The sequence below is a fragment of the Micromys minutus genome (assembly GCF_963924665.1).
Source record: "Micromys minutus genome assembly, chromosome: 21".
Taxonomy (NCBI): Eukaryota; Metazoa; Chordata; class Mammalia; order Rodentia; family Muridae; genus Micromys; species Micromys minutus.
The window spans coordinates 37,888,103-37,905,366 of NC_137956.1; the positions used below are offsets into that span (position 1 = coordinate 37,888,103).

The window sequence follows — 17,264 nt, forward strand, 5'->3', positions numbered from 1 at the left end:
AATGTCTATGAGATTCTAAGCTGAATTTAAAAAGATGGGAAGATCTACTTTAACTATGAGTTGAACCAGTCTAAGTACTGTGGTTCTAAAAATAAGTAAAAAGAAGAAAGTACACTGAGCATAGTAATTTGTCTTTCTTCAATTCCTTCCCACAGGCAGAAGGCAACAGGCTGCCTCATACTCAATCTGCATGCCTACCTGAGCATGATGGATTGCATCTTCAAACTGTGAGCTAAAAGAAGCTCTTCCTTCCTTAGTTGTCTTTTGTTGGGTATTGTGTTATAGCAACAAGTAACACACCCTTAATTTTAAAATGTTGGTGATATTATCCTAAAATATTACAGTATTACAATTAATTACACTATAAAAACAAAAACTCTGACCTACCTGGTTTATGCAAAGCATGTACTCATTTAAACTGTCCTTCATATTATAGTAGTTAAATGGTAAATTAAGACTTAGAATAGATTCCCCCAAATTACAAATAGTGACTTCCAGGATAAGATGCTATATCCTCTGTGTAACTCTGAGCAACAAGAATTAGAATAAAGAGAAGGGCATCAGAAAATGTAAGAGGTGTAAGACAGCTAAAGCAAGCAGAAACAAACAGGTTATCGAGAAAAGCAGAAAGTATCTCACAGCTACAATGCCACATTACTAGGGTATAGGGAGATGGAAAATTGAAGTTAAGAATATGAGGTGAGCCAGGTAATCTTGGTAGCAGCAGACTGGCCTTCCTGGATACAGGGTAAGTACACAATTCTCGTAAGCCTTAAATCCACTGGGGGAATTTGGTTGACAGCAAGTACTTCTGTTGGCAGTCCAGCACTAGAAAAGAAATCCTTTTTTAACTTGTCACACATTGAAGTGCTGTATCTGGACACCATCTGAAGTTGGGGCATGCCTACATTTGAGATTAGTAAATTCTTGGCACTTTAAAACAAGTAAGAATTCAACTTGGGGAGCCTTAGGGACACACTGCCAAGGTGTTTGGTTGGAATGGCTTAAAAAAAAAAAAAACAACCAAGGAGAAAAGAAATGTCTGATAGGATCATACTGAGTTTTGGCTATAGGGGATTTGGGTTGTGACAGGTATGAAGGTCAGTAAACAAGAGTGTGAAAATTAAGGAATATATCCTTGTATCAGTATTAATGTGTAAAAGAATGATAGAGCTGGGTGGTGACACATGCTTTGAAAAACAACAATTGGGAGGCAGAGACAAGAAGCTAGCCTGGTCTACAGAGCAAGTTCCAGGACAATCAGGAACACAGAGAAATCCTGTCCTGAAAAACCTAAACAAACAAATTAATGAATTGATAAATAAATAATGACATATATATTAAGCCAGTAGTAGCATCTGTGTGAGTCCAGTAATTTACTTGACAATCCATGGTATCTATGTATTCAGTAACAGCAGTCAGTACAATTTACATAGTTCAAGGCTGTTGTGTATGTCTGTGTGTCAGAAGTGTGGGGGTTGTGAGCAGCTCTGGAGCCTGTGGGATTAGCATTTTTTTCAGGAGTATCAGTGTTTGAAAATTTTAACAGTTTGGGTGGTTGTATAGCTTCTAGAAGAACCTGTCTTCCATTACCAGTGTGTAACCAAGGTCTTATAAGTCAGTGCCTAGGGAAGCCTGTGACTGATGCCATTAGTTTGGGTATTGCTCAGTAGGTATTAACTTCCTAGAATCTAAAAAGTATATACAGCACCTTATTTTTGCATTCCAAGTTTTAAGGTAAATGTTTAAAAATAAGTATTATAATTATATTATTAACAATTTATATCCAGTATACTTAAACTACATTCTAGATGGAGTAGTTTAACTCCATCTGTCCTGAAAAACCTAAACAAACAAATTAATGAATTGATAAATAAATAATGACATATATATTAAGCCAGTAGTAGCATCTGTGTGAGTCTAGTAATTTACTTGACAATCCATGGTATCTATGTATTCAGTAACAGCAGTCAGTACAATTTACATAGTTCAAGGCTGTTGTGTATGTCTGTGTGTCAGAAGTAGCAGAGGTAAGATTCAGCAGGTATCTTAATTGAGCTCTTGTAGACAAAAGTTCTTAACCTTTCTTACACATCAGACTCATATAAGTTCTCTTGATTTAACTGTCCCAGGCAATGGCATGGGTATAGACAACTGGGAACTGAAATTAATGTGTAGAAAAGTTTTGGGCTACTGACATAAGCTAGGTATGAGATAGCCTGTAATCCTAGCATTTGAAAGAGAGAGGCAGGAAGATGGTTGGTTAGAGGGAATCTGGGTGTAGTGAAATGCTGTCTTAACAGCAATATAAGAGAAAGTAAAACCTTTTGTCTAAAACCTGTCCTTTTAAACATGTCCTTTCCTTTTACATTATTGTTATGAGTAACAGACTCAGCAGCAGTCACCCAATAAATAGTCAATCATTACTTCCCTTACTACTAAGGCAATGTCACTTGAATGTGTATCTTGATGGCCATTTTCAATGCCTAGTTTATAAGCTATTAGTATGTCTCTGTTTTTCTAAATGCGATGACATATAGTTCATTTATAGTAATACATACAAATCTAAGGATGTGACAATTACTTTGCTTATGTAACTACCATACAAACAGTGTTACAGAATGCTACTGGCCCTCCAATACCTTCCCACCCCCACACCCACCTATTTCTAGTAAATAACTATGCATTTAGAAACAGTATTCAGATGTTTTCTTTAAGCTTACTTACTCTTAAATTTGATATAAATGAGATTATTTGCATGGGTCATTTGAACTCTGACTTTTAGGATTCATTCTTGTTACAGGTGTCAAATTTTTTATTACTGATAAATATTACACTATGCAAATACACCTCAATTATTGACTCATTCTCCTATTGATATTATGGGGTATTATGAGCTTTCATTAAATACTGTTTTGTTTTGCATTTTGTTGTTTTTCTTTTGTTTGTTTTTTTGGTGGGTTTTTTTGTTTTTTTTTGTTTGTTTGTTTGTTTTTGTTTTGCAACGGGATTTCTCTTAGTCTAACCTTAGCTATCCTGGAACTCACTCTGTAGAGCAAGTTGCCTTCAAACTCAACAATTCACCTGCCTCTGTCTACCATGTGCTGGGATTAAATACACATGTTACTACTACCTGGTGGTCTTTGAATATTTGTATCGACCTAGGTCTTATTTTTCTTGAGTTTGCTGAAGAAGGAAATTGCTAGGACAAAGGCTAGGCATGCTTCTCTCTCACTCTCCCTTTCTCCCTCCCCCTCTCCCCCCCCTCTCTGTGTGTGTTGGAAGACCTCTGTGTGTGTGTGTGTGTGTGTGTGTGTGTGTGTGTGTGTGTGTGTGTGTGTGTGTGTTGGAAGACAATCTTCCTATATCACCCATATTTGCTTCAATCTTATGTTTCTCCTGTCTTTGGCTTTTTTTTTTTTTTTTTGGTTGTTTTTTGTCTTTTCAAGACAGATGTGTCTCACTATGAAGCTTCTGGCTGTCTTAGAATTCATTAGGTAGTCCAGTCTGGCTTTGAACTCACAAAGATCTGCCTACCTCTGCCTCCCAAATGCTGGGATTAAAGGTGTGCTCACAAGGCTGGTTCTTTCTTTGTATCTTGAGTGCTGGTATTACATCATGTTCCATCACAACCCAGCTGACATGGTCTTTAGTAACTGCAAATCCAAGGTCTAACATATTTTTACACTACTTGGGGAAGAGAAATGCATGTTCTAATTTGTTGAGAAAATTCTCTCCTTTCACAAAACCACCTCCAATCACTAGAATATGTGTCTTAAGGAACCCAGATACAGAGACCTTCAGCCACTAAAATTCCAAAGACAACAGACACAGGCCTTAAACTTGTTTAAGTACCAAGTCTCAGACAAACATAAATTAGTTTAAATGTCTTCCAGAAAAATGTATTTTAATAGCAACAAACTTTCTAAATTCACAAAACTTTTGACCTCTGATAATTTGACTTTTAATGTTTATATTTTTATTCAAGTAATAGTTTTTCAAATTTGACATTTAGTCCAGGAGACACTGTGATTACAGGTGGGAATGAGGGCTCACTTGAATCATTCTGCCTATGACTCTGAAAAAGGATAGAATGTCTTAATATGAATTCAACCAGATTCTAGAGTGCTATTTTTTCAACTACAGACTTCAGCTGGGAGTCTATCTTGTTAGATTATAACAAGTTTGTTCATCTCATCTGTTCATCTCATTTTAAGTTTGGCAATATCTTTGTTTGCATAAATCATATTCTAAGAAAAAAGAACTGAAAGGGAATAGTCTCTGTAATGATTTAGACACTGAATCTCATCCAAAGGCCTACATGTTGAAGGCATGTCTCTTAGAGTAGTGAAATTAAGAGGTCCTGTGGACCTTTAAAAGGTTGGAACATTATTCCTTTGAGGGAATGTTCCTTCTTGATATTTTGAATTTTGTGAACTTAGGTCAGAAGAATCAATCATTCTGATCTAATTTATGCTCTGTGAATAGAAGTTAAAATTTCTTATACAGAACATAAAACTTTTTTTTAAAAATCTGAGTTTAAACTCTTTTTATCTGTATCTATAGAATGACACATTGACTTCTTTTTACACTGACTGGCATTGTCTGTCCCACTTGAGCAGTGAACTTAAAACATAGAGAGGATAAATACAGGGGGCAGCATCTGATCTTACTCATGGGGAAAAAAAAAGGCAAACCTTTAACCACAGGCCACGGAACATATCTAAAGTCAAGATTTCACTCTGCATCTGGTTTTCTAGGATGACTTTGATTTAAATGTTTCTAAGTGAGGTTTGATACACTGAACATAGAACAAGTATATAAAAATAGTCAGGCAACAAGTAGAAAAACTGTTGAGCTTTTAAAGCCAATTTGCATTCATTTGTCCTAACTTTCTGATTGAAATTATATGAAAAAAATGATGAGACAATAAAAATAATAGAATTATACACAATTTCATTTAATACACAAGTCTCAGATCCCTAGCTTGGTGGGGAGGAGGGTTAGAAAAAGAAAAAGGGTGATGCTCATAAATACCAAAGGCAGAATAGTTTCTGTCTTATTTCTTCTAGAACCCAAAGAAAAATTTCCTGAGATTTTGAACAATGGGTTAGAGCTCATGTCCCAGAACAGTTAAGACAGCTAGAGTTTACCAGGACTTAGCTAATGGTCTATAATTATCTGCCTGAGGCAGGAACTGAAATAAATGTTTCTTATTGTTAGTTGCCTACATCAGGTATGTTGTCACTGTGATGGACAGTGATAGACATGGAATAGTATAGATGACTTCAAGGACTATTAGGAACTGAAGCCAAAGTCCCAGCTAATAAAACAAAGCTACTTAATTTTATCTCCTCAGTGTATTACTCTGAAGGCCAGAGTTGTCTTTGGACCATCCCATTCTAATAAATATAAATAACATAAATATAAACTTCAGCAAAACTCTTACCTGATCTGCTTGCCTTCTCTCATGTCATAGAGAGAAAAGAAGACATCACTATCTTCACCAATGGTATTATAGGTGAAACTCTTTAGGCTGAAGAAGAAATGATGTGGTACTGGCATTCTACAGGTTTCCCCATGCCGTGGGCGCATTGTATCTACCTATTAATAAAAGGAAAACATTGTGATTTAAATTTTAGTTGCTCATTATATTCATTATTAATAAACAAAAAATTACTAACTCTCATTGTACTAACAAAGGGATTATTATACAGGTAGACTGAAGAGGTTTCCTCTGGTAATATGGACAACTTCAGCAGACTTAGAATGAGCTGGGCAAATATCCCATGCATTGATTTATACTATTAGATGGTAATAGTTCCCATTGTAGATATCATTGTATCTCTTCCCAAATACACTTTTTTAGTTCCCCACTCTATTTTCTCTTAATTGTGCTTATATAAATTTGCACAAAAGAATGGAGACTGACCAAACTGCCTGAAGGCCAAAGCTGCTTAGAATGATGGTGTAACACCATCAAGGTTTTACAGAGGCAAATATGAGTTGAATACAATAATATACATGCTGTGTAAATGTCATAAAAGCCCATTATTTTTATATGCCCTAAAATTTTAATTACAAAGCAGGCCCCTGAAAAGTGAATGTCATTTCTTGATGTTTTCACACACACACACACACACACACACACACACACACACACACACACACACATGAGATCTCTTGAAAAAAAGCAGGAAGTTTGAGGCCATCACTTACTTGGGATGTGCTCTGTTGTACACTCTGTCGGCTCGATAAATGCTATAGAAAAAAGAAACATAAAAAGAGTCACTCTGTGGTGGAGGAGACTAACTTTAATTAAATCCCCTCTAACCCATTCGGCATACTATGCCTTTTACTTTAAAAATGTTATTCATACTCAACAGAGGCAACTAAGGCTCAGAGCAATGAACTGGTTTGCTGAAGGTTCAACAACAAGAAGGTGGTATGGTCTGTATAAAAAACCCAAGGCCCTCTATTCCTAAATAATAGCCAAGCCACAGAAAGGTGGGTGCTTGTTATTATATTTCTGATTTGGCAGTATCTTTCACATTGAATAATTTTCTGTGCTGTTGAAGGCAGTTTCTTCAGGATTTCTGCAATGAAGCCCTTTAAAAAAAATTCAGGTAAGGCTCCTGGTTGAGGGATGGGGCCACCCACTCATCTCCAAATTTTTAACCCAGAATTGCTCCTGTTTAAAAAAAAAATATAGGGACAAAGTGTGGAGCAGAGACTGAAGCAAAGTCCAGAGACTGCCACAGCTGGGGAATCCATCCCATAAACAAACACCTAACCCAGACACTATTGCTGATGTCAACAAGAGCTTGCTGACAGGAGCCTGACAAATATAAAGGCAGATGCTCGCAGCCAACCACTGGACTAAGAACCAGGTCCCCAATGGAGGAGTTAGGGAAAGGACTGAAAGAGCTGAAGGGGTTTGCAATCCCATAGGAAGAACGACAATATCAATCAACTAGAAATCCCCCCCCCACAGCCCCAAGCTCCCAGGGACTAAACCACCAACCAAAGAGTACACATGGAGGAACCCATGGCTCTAGCTGCGATGTAGAAGAGGATGACATTGCCTGGTATCAATGGAAGGAGAGGCCCTTGGTCCTGTGAAAGCTCAATGCTCCAGAGTAGGAAAATGCCAGGGCAGTGAGGTGGGAGGGAGTGGGTGGGACCACCCACATAGAAGCAGAAGAAGGGGGAGGATTTGTGAAGGTGAAACTGAAAAGGGGGATAATATTTGAAATGTAAATAAATAAAATATTCAAAAAACAATCTCTCAACATCTCTCTATGCCCTTATCACTGGCTGAACTACAAGTTATACATTATAATTTGAGTTCTATCATTTATGCTGCATACTTTTTTTTTTTGAGAAACCAATTTTAAGTTCTTTGAAACAACAGCTTTGAAACAATTCCCACAGGACCTGTTGACAGTGAAATCAGCATCACTTATCAGATCAGCTATCCACAGCTCTTTTTCTTTTGTCAGTGAGTAGTGGGAGTTCCAAGGGACAGGGGAGCAACTACTTATAAAAGGTTATACTTGCTGACCCAGCACTGTAATTCCAGCCTTGGAACCTCTGAATAGCTGGCTGAAAGAAAGATGTGGCAAGTGAGGAGGTGGCTGAAACATAAAAAAGGTGACTTTTCAGTTCTTGCCCCTTGGCTTTGAGACTAAAGCTTTGGAAAGAAGCTGTAAAGCAAGCAGGCCCCAAGAGGTAGAAACAGAATGCAGTGCTGGGATGGGCATCAGGAACTAGGGGGTTCCTTCTTGGCTTCCAAGTCCTTTTAAAAACCATAATCTCTTCAAGTTTTTAGGCAGGTTTGGCATGAATCTCATAGTTCTTAGTAGAAACATCAAAACCACTTTGCCCCAACTAAATCTAAGCAGGAACGGGAACATGATGCCAGTGAGGAGGGCAAGTAGCTCCTTCACTACCCTTTTTATTTTGGGTGTTTTGTTATTGTTTGTTTGGTTTTTCAAATTTCAAATGAAGCTTGGGGCCTCTTCCTCCACACCTAGGTTTTGAAATTAGAAAAAAACAACCAAACAACAACAAAACACCTCCCTCCAAAACCAATATATCTTCGCAATAGAGATTTCAACTACAAAGCTAAAATTTGGACTTGTCTCATCTTTCCCAGGATGCTGTTTCAGAAATGTGTGCATGCACATGTATGTTTATAAGCCAGAGGTCAGTACTGAATTCCTTCAATTGTTCTCTACCTTAAATTTTGAGACAGAGCTCTCAATGAATCTAAAGCTTACCAACTCAATAGGCTTGCTGGCCAGTGAACTCCAAGGATCTCCTAGGAAGCTCTTTTGATGCTCGAATTACATATGGGAGATGATATTATATTTTAAGTTAGGAACTGATTTTTAAATCTTGACTCATGTTTACTAGCTGGGTGTTTTCTCAACTATGCACAAATATAAAATTTTGTGCTTAAATGAACTTCACAGAAGTTTATGTAGATTAACTCTATAATAGCAATCATATTATAAATAAATTAACTCAATATAATACCTATCATTGTAAATAGATCATTGTAATTACAACTAATATTCTTATTTCTTTAATTGGTATTATTCTTATACCTATATTATTAAGGGAAAGTCATTCATGTTTAAGAAAAAGTCCTGTCCAAGAACATCATGACATTACAAATATTTAGTGCCTGGTGCTAGTAAACTCTTAGCCATTGTTTCTACCCTATTTTTTATTCCCTTAAATGTATGTAGCAGAACACATTTGGTGCTTCACATAACATAGATAATAGAATTACTTCATTTCCTTCACAAATACATTTAACAGAAACTGGAAAAAACCTACATATCCCTCAACCAAAGAATAGATAAAGAAAATGTAGTACATTTACCCAATAAAGTATTACTCAGATGTTTTTAAAAAATCACATCATGAAATTCACAGGCAAACAAATAGAAATATAAAAATTCATCCTGAGTGAAACAAAAGAGACTCAGAGAGACAAACATGGCATATATTCACTTATGAGTGAATATTAGCTGTTTAAGTAAAGAAAAATAACACTATAATCCATAAACCCAAAGAGGCTAAGTAATAAGGAAGGATCTAGGAGAACACACGAATTTCTCTGGGAAAGGAAAATAGAATAGGTTTTTGCAGACTGTGGACAGGTGGAAATGTGAGAAGGAGGGAGAGAAGGGGAGAGTATTGGAAGAGAGAACTGAAAAAGGGGTGCCAATGTGCAAACCAGGTGCAGTGCATCGTGCATCTAACCTGAGGATGACCCTAGCAAGAACGCCTACTAATAGAGAATATAGAACTTGAACCAGCCATATTCTGTAACCAGGCAAGACTCCACAATTTGTCCTGCCTACAAGATGTGCCGAGGCAACAGTGGCTCAGAGCTTGAAGGAATGGTCAATGCAACATAAACTACTTATATTGATAAAGGTGTTTTTTAAAGAAAATGTATGACAAAGAGTATTAAAATTAGAAAGTTTCATCCTTAGTTTTTGTAATCTCTAATTTTATTGAAATCTGAATATAAAAAAACTTTTTTGGACCTCACTGATCATTAATAATTGCTAAGATTTAGCAGAAATGTACCTAGTCTTGTCTATTTCTTTTTTATAATTTTTGTTTTATTACTTTTTTACATGTAAAGGTGCTTTGCTTGTATGTATGCTGTAGAGTACATAGGTGCCTAGTACCTATAGTGGCCAGCCAAAGTTGTCAGATCCTTATAAACTGGTGCTACCAATAGTTAGTTGCCATGTAGGTGCTGAACATCAAACCTAAAAAATGCAGGCACTGCTCTTAACTGCTCAGTAATTTTTCCAGCTTCCCAAAAGATTCATTTATTCAGAAATAAAGGCATAGACACATAGACACACACACACACACACACACACACACACACACACACACACACACACAAACACACACACACACACGAGGGTGAGGGAGGAAAGACTGAATGATTGACTATGTGCATCTGAGTCCAGGTCCTCAGGTATGCTAGGAGCACATTTCAGATCCTTTTAACTGTAGCTGTAACTTCAGTTGTAAACTGCCTGACAAGGGTGCTGAACACAGAATTTAGGACTTCTGCAAGAGCAGTACAGTAGGTATGTTCTCTTAAACACACCAGATTCAAATATTATACACTTTTGTATATGAGCTAACATAAAATCCCTAATCGGTGAATTTTTAAACTCTCGTTTTTTTCTTCACTTTGGCTAATTCTTTTTTGTTGGGTTGTTTATTTCTGTTTTCAAGACAGAATCTCTGGCTTTACTGACACGCACATATAGACATGGTTGAAATTAAATTCACAGAGATCAGCTTACCTGTGCCATCCTGATACTCAGATTAAAAATGTATGCCCCTATAACATGGTTATTAATTTTAATTATTATTTTGCTTTTTCCAGAATTTTAAAAATTGTTATAAGATGTTCTATCTATTTACATTTGAGATGTTATCTACTTTACCCAGACACATCCCTCCCCCCCCCAATTCCTTCCATGAAGGTGTTCCCTCTCCCAACAACCCTTTCCCAATTCATCGCCTTGGCATTCCCCTACACTGGGAAAACAAGCCTTCACTGGACCAAAGGCTTGTCCTCCCAATTGATGCCAGAGAATGCTGTCCTCTGCTGCATATGCACCTGGAGCAAAGGGTTTCTACATAAGAACGCACTGGTTGGTGTTTTAGTCTCTGGGAGCTGTGGTGAGTTTGGTTAGTTGTTAGTTTTGTTCTTCACATGGGGTTACAGATCCATTCAGCTCTATCAATTCTTTCTCAAGCTCCTTCATTGGAGTTCTCATGTTCAGACTGATGGTTAGCTGCAAGTATCCTCCTCTGTGTCAGTATGGTTCTGGCAGAGCCTCTGAGGAAGCATCCAGATCAGGTTCCTGCCAGTAAGTACTACTTAGCATCAGCAATGGTGTGTGGGTTTGGTGGCTGCATATGGGATGGATCCCCAGGTGAGGCAGTCTCTGAATGATTTTTTCTCCAATCCCTGTTTCTCTATTTGTCCCATTATTGCTTCACATGAGAATTTTGTTCTTCCTTCTAAGAAGGACCGAGGCATCCACCTTCTGGGCTTTCTTCTCTTTGAGATTCATATGTTCTATGAATTGTTTCTTGGGAATTCCGAGGCTTTTGGGCTAGTATCCGCTTATCAATGCTTACTTAGCATAAGTGTTCCTTTGTGATTGGGCTACCTCATCAGGATGATAAATTTTGAGTTCCATCCACTTGCCTAAGAATTTTATGAAGCCATTGTTTTTAATAGCTGAGAAGTAATCCATTGTATAAATGCACGAAATTTTCTGTTTCCATTCCATTTTGAAGAATATCTGGGTTCTTTCCGGCTTCTGGCTATTGTAAAAAAAGGCTGTAATGAACACGGTGAAACATGTGCCCTTGTTAGATGTTAGAGCTTCTTTTGGGTATATGCCCAGGAGTGGTATAGCTGGGTCTTCAGGTACTATGTCCAATTTTCTGAGGAAACACCAGACTGATTTCCAGAGTGGTGGTACCAGCTTACAACCCCACCAACAGTGAAGGAGACTTCCTCTTTCTCCACAACCTCACCAACATCTGCTGTCACCTGAGTTTTTCATCTTAGCCATCCTGACTGATGTGAGGTACAATCTCAGGGTTGTTTTGATTGGCATTTCCCTGATGACTAGGGATGTTGACCATTTCTTTAGGTGCTTCTCAGCCATTCAATAATCCTCAGTTAAGAATTCTTTGTTTAGCTCTGTGCCCCATTATTAAGAGGATTATTTCATTCTCTAGATTCTAACTTCTTGAGTTCTTATATATATTGGATACTAGCCCTCTATCAGATGTAGGATTGGTAAAGATCTGTTCACAGATTTTGTCCTTTTGACAGTGTCCTTTGCCTTAGAGAAACTTTGCAATTTCATGAGGTACCATTTGTCTATTCTTGCTCTTGGAGCATAAGCCATTTGTGTTCTGTTCAGGAAACTTTCCCCTTTGTCTGTGTGTTCTAAACTCTTACCCAGTTTCTGTTCTATTAGTTTCAGTGTACCTGGTTTTATGTGGAGGTCTTTGATCCACTTGAACTTGAGCTTTGTACAAGGAGATAAAAAAAGGATCAATTTGCATTCTTCTGCATGCTGACTGGCAGTTGAACCAACACCATTTGCTGAAGAGACTGTTCTTTTTTTATTGAATGGTTTTAGCTGCTTTGTTCAAGATCACGTGACCATAGGTATATAGCTTCATTTCTGGGACTTAAATTTTATTCCATTGATCTTCCTGTCTCTGTACCAATACCATGCAGTTTTTATTACAACTGATCTGTAATATAGCTTGAGGTTAGGGATGGTGATACCCCCAGACGTTTTATTATTGTTGAGAATAGTTTTTGCTTTCCTGGGATTTTTTTATTATTCTAAATGAATTTGCAAATTGTGCTTCCTAACTCTATGAAGAATTGAGTTTGAATTTTGGTGGGGATTCCATAAAACCTATAGATTGTTGCAAGATGGCCATTTTTACTATGTTGATCCTTCCAATCCATGAGCATGGGAGATCTTTCTACCTTCTGAGGCCTTCTTCAGTTTAATTCTTCAGAGACTTGAAGTTCTTGTCATACAGATCCTTCACTTTCTTGGTTAGGGTCACACCAAAGTATTTTATATTACTTGTGACTATTGTGTCACAAATTCCCTATTTTCTTTCTCAGCCTGTTTATCTTTTGAGTAGGTTAAAACTACTGATTTCTTTGAGTTAATTTTATACCCAGCCACCTTGCTGAAGTTGTTTATCAGCTGTAGAAGTTCTCTGGTGGAATTTTTGGGGTCACTTAAGTATACTATTATATCATCTGCAAATAGTGATATTTTGACTTCTTCCTTCCCAATTTGTGTCCCTTTGACCTCTTTTTGCTGTCTGATTGCTCTGGCTAGTACTTCCAGTACTATATTGGATATGTCAGGAGAGAATGGGCAGCCTTGTCTAGTCCCTGATTTTAGTGGGATTGCTTCAAGTTTCTAACCATTTAGCTCGATGTTGGCTACTGCTTGCTGTATATTGCTTTTTACTACGTTTGAGTATGGGCTTTGAATTACTGATCTTTCCAAAACTTTTAACATGAAGGGCTGTTGAATTTTGTTAAATGCTTTCTTGGCATCTAAAGAGATGATCATGTGGTTTTTTCTTTCTTCCCTTTAGGTTTGTTTATATAATGGAGTACCTCGATGTATTTCTGTATATTAAACCAATCTTGCATCCCTGGAATAAAGCCCACTTGATCATGCTGAATCATGTGTTCTTGGTTTTGGTCTTGATGTATTCTTGGATTAGATTTTGATGTGTTCTGGGATTAGGTTTGCATGAATTTTATTGAGTATTCTGCAGCAATGTTTATGGAGGAAATTGGTCTGAAGTTCTCTTTCTTTGTAGGGTCTTTTTGTGGTTTAGAAATGAGCGCAATTGTGGCTTTTAAGAATGAGTTGGGTAGTGTTCCCTTTGTTTCTGTTTTGTGGAATAGTTTGGAAAGTATTGGTATTAGGTCTTCTATGAAGGTCTGATAGAATTCAGCACTAATCTCATCTGGTCCTGGGTTGTTTTTTTTGTTTGTTTGTTTGTTTGTTTGTTTTTTAGGGGGGCTTTTGATGACTGCTTCTATTTCTTTAGTTGTTATGGAACTGTTTAGATGGTTATCTGTTCCTGATTTAACTTTGGTAATGGATATCTGTCTAGAAAATTGTCCATTGCCTCTAGATTTTCCAGTTTTGCGGAATATAGAATTTGTAGTAGGATCTGATGATTTCTTGAATTTCTTCAGTTTCTGCTTTTATGTCTCCTCTTTCATTTCTGGTTTTGTTAATTTGGATACTTTCTCTGCACTCTCTCATCCTTCTGGCTATGAGTTTGTCTATCCTGTTTATTTTCTCAAAGAACTAGTTCCTGGTTTTATTGATTCTTTTTTTTTTTTTTTTTTATAAATAGAACCTGCTTAGTCTGATTTTGTTGTTTGTTTCAAGGGTAACCACTTTGCATTGGACAAACATGTGGTTATTGATAAAAGATTATATTTGTATTTAATACAACCTAGCAGGCTATATTTTATTTTTTTTTGATGACTTTATTTTCCAAAACAAAGATAAATGTACAGATTTTAAACATTTTTTGCTTAAAATTATACATTTTTGTCAGTACTGTTTTTTCAGACATTAAAATAAATTTTACATAAAACCATGTGAATATGTTTTTTAGTCAGTACTTGATTTTTTTTAAGGGCTTGATAGTATGCATTGAAAACCTACTAGTTGCAATAAGTGTAAAGTACATGCAAAATAAAACGCAACATGGAAATAGTCAAAGTCTTCTTGTTTTGTGAATATATGTATATTTTTTGTTTTCTTTATTTCTTGGACTTCATACAGTCTGTGAGTTGTTTCTGGGGGAGTGCAAGCCTCTGGGGTCAGCATTCCACTATCAGTGACTGCATATTATGTCTGTTCTTTTGTGACTGGGTTATCTCACTCAGGATAATCTTCTCTAGATGCAGCCATTTTCTTAAGAATTTGGTTAAGTCATTGTTTCTGGTGGCTGAGTAGTATTCCATTGTGTATATGTACCACAATTTTTGTATCCGTTCGTCTTCTGAAGGACATCTGGGTTCCTTCCAGCTTCTGGCTATTATAAATAGAGCTGCTATGAACATTGTGGTGCATATATCTTTGTTGTGTATTAAAGTGTCTCTGGGGTATATGCCCAGAAGTGGAATAGCTGGGTCTTCAGGTAGTACTATATCCAATTTTCTGAGGTATCGCCAGACAGATTTCCAGAGTGGTTGTATTAGCTTGCAACCCCACCAACAGTGGAGAAGTGTTCCTCTTTCTCCACAGCCTCGCCAGCATCTGCTGTCATCTGAGTTTTGGATCTTGGCCAATCTGACTGGTGTGAGGTGGAATCTCAGGGTTGTTTTGATTTGCATTTCCCTGATGGCTAAGGATGTCGAGCACTTCCTCAGATGTTTCTCGGCCATTCGGTGTTCCTCAACTGAAAATGATTTGTTTAGCTCTGTACCCCATTTTTTAATAGGGTTATTTGATTCTCTGGTGTCTAGCTTTTTGAGTTCCTTGTACACCTTGGATATTAGGCCTCTATTTGATGTGGTGTTGGTAAAGATCTTTTCCCATTCTGTTGGTTGCCGTTTTGTTTTTTTGACGATGTCTTTAGCCTTACAGAAACTTTGCAATCTCATTAAGTCCCATTTGTTAATCTTTGACCTTAGAGCTTGAGCCATTGGTGTTTTGTTCAGGAAATTTTCTCCTGTGCCTATGTGTTCTAAGGTTTTCCCTACTTTCTCATCTAATAGTTTCAGTGTATCTGGTTTAATGTGGAGATCTTTAATCCACTTACACTTGAGCTTTGTACAAGGAGATAAGAACGGGTCTATTTTCATTCTTTTGCATGTTGAGTGCAAGTTGGACCAGCACCATTTGTTGAATAGGCTGTCCTTTTTCCATTGAATGTTTACTGCTCCTTTGTCAAAAATCAGGTGACCATATACATGAGGGCTCATTTCTGGATCTTCTATTCTATTCCATTGATCCACTTGCCTATTTCTGTACCAGTACCATGCAGTTTTCAGCACTATTGCCTTGTAATATAGCTTGAGGTCAGGGATAGTGATTCCCGCAGATGTTTTTTTGTTGTTGAGGATGGATTTCGCTATTCTGGGTCTTTTGTTATTCCATATGAAATTGCACATTGATCTATCCAATTCCATGAAGAACTGGGTTGGAATTTTGATGGGGATTGCATTGAATCTGTAGATTGCTTTTGGTAGGATGGCCATTTTTAAGATGTTGATCTTTCCAATCCATGAGCATGGGAGATCTTTCCATTTTCTGAGATCCTCCTCAATTTCTTTCTTTAGAGGTTTGAAGTTCTTGTCATACAGGTCCTTCACTTCCTTAGTTAAAGTCACACCAAGGTATTTCATAATTTTTGTAACGATTGTGAAGGGTACCTGTTCCCTAATTTCTTTCTCCACATGTTTGTCCTTTGAGTATAGGAAGGCTACTGATTTGTTTGAGTTAATTTTGTATCCGGCCACTGTGCTGAACTTGTTTATCAGCTGTAGGAGTTCTCTGGTGGAATTTTTGGGGTCACTCAAGTACACTATCATGTCATCGGCAAAGAGTGATGTTTTTATCTCTTCTTTTCCGATTTGTATCCCCTTGATCTCCTTTTGCTGTCTAATTGCTCCAGCCAGGACTTCCAGTACTATGTTGAATAGGTAGGGAGAGAGTGAGCAGCCTTGTCGAGTCCCTGATTTTAGTGGGATTGCATCACGTTTCTCGCCATTAAGTTTGATGTTGGCTGTTGGTTTGCTGTATATTGCTTTTATTATGTTTAAATATGGGCCTGGGATTCCTGTTCTTTCCCGGACTTTTAACATGAAGGGGTGTTGGATTTTGTCGAATGATTTCTCAGCGTCTAGAGAGATGACCATGTGATTTTGGTCTTTAAGTTTGTTTATATGGTGGATTACATTGATGGGTTTCCTTATGTTAAACCATCCCTGCATCCCAGGGATGAAGCCTACTTGGTCATGATGAATGATGGTTTTGATGTGTTCTTGGATTCGGTTTGCAAGGATTTTGTTGAGTATTTTTGCATCAATGTTCATAAGTGAGATTGGTCTGAAGTTCTCTTTCCTTGTAGGGTCTTTGTGTGGCTTAGGTACGGGGGTTATTGTAGCCTCAAAAAATGAGTTGGGTAATATTCCATCTGATTCTATCTTTTGGAATAGTTTGGCGAATATTGGTGTTATATCCCCAATAAATGTCTGATAAAATTCTGCACTGAACCCGTCTTGACCTGGGCTTTTTTTGGTTGGGAGGCTTTTGATGACTTCTTCTATTTCTTTAGGTGTTATAGGGTTATTTAGATGGTTTACTTGGTCCTGGTTAAACTTTGGGACCTTGTATCTGTCTAGGAATTCGTCCATTTCCTCCAGATTTTCCAATTTTGTGGAGTATAAGTTTTTGTAGTAGGATCTGATGATTTCTTGAATTTCCTTAGTTTCAGTTGTTATGTCACCACTTTCCTTTCTGATTTTGTTAATTTGGATACTCTCTCTTTGCCCTTTAGTTAGTCTGGCTAGGGGTTTATCAATCTTGTTGATTTTCTCAAAGAACCAACTCTTTGTTTTGTTGATATTTTCAATGGTTCTTTTTGTTTCTATTTGGTCTATTTCTGCC

The 17,264-nt window shown here is 37.3% G+C and overlaps 1 protein-coding gene across 1 annotated transcript in view; it reads right to left on the reverse strand.

Annotated features, from left to right (window-relative positions):
• The window catches only part of DOCK3 (dedicator of cytokinesis 3), a 331,413-nt gene that overhangs the window by 156,105 nt on the left and 158,044 nt on the right, over window positions 1-17,264 (reverse strand). Inside the window, exons 8-9 of the mRNA XM_080933917.1 lie at window positions 6,220-6,261; window positions 5,450-5,604 (exon numbers count right to left, since the gene is read on the reverse strand). Coding sequence (XP_080790043.1) covers window positions 5,450-5,604; window positions 6,220-6,261 — 197 coding nt within the window. The remainder of the gene's footprint in view (window positions 1-5,449; window positions 5,605-6,219; window positions 6,262-17,264) is intronic.